This window comes from Zea mays, chromosome 3 (assembly GCF_902167145.1).
Source record: "Zea mays cultivar B73 chromosome 3, Zm-B73-REFERENCE-NAM-5.0, whole genome shotgun sequence".
Taxonomy (NCBI): Eukaryota; Viridiplantae; Streptophyta; class Magnoliopsida; order Poales; family Poaceae; genus Zea; species Zea mays.
The window spans coordinates 211,093,149-211,096,126 of NC_050098.1; the positions used below are offsets into that span (position 1 = coordinate 211,093,149).

Sequence of the window (2,978 nt, forward strand, 5' to 3'; positions counted from 1 at the left end):
TGGTTGCTTATGGTTGTGAACTAATGAACTCGATGTTTCTATTTCTTAATAAAATAGGGGCTCTGTCCCGACTAAAAAAATAGGTGTAATAAACAGTAGTTCAGTTCACCCATACAGTAGGACAGTAGGTGCGTATCCATATCCATGAGATGGTTGGCTGCCGATACGAACAGAGATGTTGGCGGTATTATAACGAGAAATTACAAGCACAGCAGACAGCCTCCACTCTCCTGCCTTTCCGGTTTCCCATATAAACTTTCCACCCGCAACCGCAGGCCGCGCTGCCCCAGCAATCCCGCGCACAGAAACACCAAAGCCCCAAACCTCACCCTCTCCCGAATCCCGATGGAGTTCTTTGACGAAACCCTCGCCTCCGCCGCCGTCGAGAAGCCCGCGCTCAACGGCGTCGTTGCGGAGGAGGAGCAAGTCCCCATCACCCACCCCGCAAAGTCACACGCCGCGGTCGCTGCCGAGAACCCCACTCCTATCAGCAGCGTCGCGAACGGTGAGGGTGAGGGGGTCCCCGGCGCCCACACTGCCGCCAAGTCCTACGCTGCCGTCGCCGTCCTCGCGGAGATCGCCGCCCTCCGCGCCGCCAAGCTCGACCTGGAAGCGAAGCTCGACGAGGCCCGCCGTGAGAACAAGTTCCTCGCCGAGGAGACTCACCGCATCGAGGGTATCTTCCCGCAGGTTCGGGCGGAGGCCACCATCGCCGCCGCCACCTCTGCCGAGGAGATCGCCGTGCTCCGCACGAAGGTCGACCGCTTCAAGACCGAGAAGGGCGAGCACGAGCTGGACAAGCAGAGCCACGACAAGCTCGCCAAGGAGGTAGATGCCGTGCGCCAGGAGAAGCACAAGCTCGAGGAGGAGATCAGGGCCCTGAAGGCTTCTGCCACCGCCGCGGTCGCTGCCGAGAAGCCCACTCCTATCAGCAGCGTCGCGAACGGTGAGGGGGTCCCCGGCGCCCACACTGCCGGCAAGTCCTACGCTGCCGTCGCCGTCCTCGCGGAGATCGCCGCCCTCCGCGCCGCCAAGCTCGACCTGGAAGCGAAGCTCGACGAGGCCCGCCGTGAGAACAAGTTCCTCGCCGAGGAGACTCACCGCATCGAGGGGATCTTCCCGCAGGTTCGGGCGGAGGCCACCATCGCCGCCGCCACCTCTGCCGAGGAGATCGCCTTGCTCCGCATGAAGATCGACCGCCTCAAGACCGAGATGGGCGAACACGAGCTGGACATGCAGAGCCACGACAAGCTCGCCAAGGAGGTGGATGCCTTGCGCCAGGAGAAGCTCAAGCTCGAGGAGGAGATCAGGGCCCTGAAGGCTTCTACCACCGCCGCCGCCACCAAGGAGAGGGAGGCTGCGCCAGCGGCTGAGGCCCCGAACGAAGGGGAGGTTGCGTGGCTGGGGATGGTGGTGGCTGCGGCTGCAGGCGTCGCCAGCATGGCTGCCGTCATGCTGATCTGTCTCCGCAAGAGGTAATCTGACGTTCTGGTGATCGGTTCCGTAGCAGTACTGGAAGTTTTCGTCGTGATGCTTGTATAACTGAACTGGGAGTGATGTGACTTCTATGAGTAGTTGCTTATTAGCCTACAGAAATATAGGGATCCGGAGACTGGTTATGTCTCATGGCAGTTTTTGTTTCACCAATATCGTTTTATGGCGCTGACATAAAAACAGATATTCGTGCAACTGAAGAACGATGTGACTTCTGGTTTATGTTAGTGCTACGGCACGGCCTCGTGTCCCTTTTTTTGACCTAATAATGGTCCATCCTCTGCTGATGAGTGCGCTACTTCGCTTACTTGAAATTACTTGATGTCTTGGTGATGCTTTCTACTTTGTGTGATTGGTGGGTGAATTCATAAAATTACCTCAGCAGTTGCCATGTATTGCATCTGATTACAATTGTATATACTAGGTTTGTTTATGAGTTATGCTTCTTGATGCCTTTACCACTTATGTTCCTCTGCTTAGGCACTGTTTGGTCAATTAGAGGTGTGCTCCGTGTTTTTGTTTGTGCACTAGCAATATTTATCTTCTTTTACTACACGCCTCCTAGATTTCAGTCGTCTGGACATCAATTCAGTCAACTGCAGTTAGGGGTGGTGCGATTTTTCCTGGTGAGATAGAACAGTTGGCTGTGCAAGCGACTGAAATTTTACCAAAAACAGGCATATGGTATATTTGCATTTACCCTTTCTTGCATTCTTCTTGGCCACTTCTAATATAATTCTCTTATTTACTCATGATGTTCTTCCGGTGTGTTTAAGTGGGCATTACACATGCTCATAATTTTCATTGATTTGGAGGGCAACATCTTTAGCAAAAGAAGCCATGTGATTGTTTTTGTTGACAGACATGTTGTTTTGCGTTACTATAAACTAAATGCCATGGTCATATGTGGATGTCTCAACTACAATTGTTGCTTTTTGCTGTGGTGCTACTGCTACTAAATTGGGATTGACATGACTTGAGTTAGTTGCGTAGCAATAGCCACAGGAACATATGGTCAATTAGAATTAGCTGCTTAGCATGGTTACGTCTGTTCCTTCCCTAGTATCATTCTGCATGCTTTTGATCGGGACACAAAACTGTTTACTAATGGGACATGTTCCTATTATATCATACAATGCGTGACAGAGGAAGTATTTATGCATAAAATTGCTACACCTCTGTTTCTCATTGTTTGCAGATTGAATTGCTTCATGGTTTGCAGATCCCCCTATTATATTTATGTATGATTTATGAAATGAGGTCTATCGTTTACTAGTAAATTAAGATGCAATTAGTTACTGTCCTATTATATTGAAAGTATTTTGTTCTGATTCTAATGGTTGGAGCAGAGTTGGTGGATTCTAATCATAATATATCTCCCCGGATCGCTTAGTTTCTATTTGGCATTCAGTAACAGCTTTACACACTGTTTTTTTTTCTTTTTTTTTGTTCAACACCCTTCTTCAAAACAGTTTCATGGCTGG

General features: G+C 50.5%; 1 protein-coding gene across 1 annotated transcript; it reads left to right on the forward strand.

The window, feature by feature from the left end:
• Positions 1-296: 296 nt before the first annotated feature.
• Positions 297-1,628, forward strand: LOC100276736 (uncharacterized). Its single transcript, NM_001320286.1, is given in 1 exon segment — positions 297-1,628. A coding segment is annotated over 1 exon segment (1,134 nt). The 5' UTR covers positions 297-345; the 3' UTR covers positions 1,480-1,628.
• Positions 1,629-2,978: the final 1,350 nt, after the last annotated feature.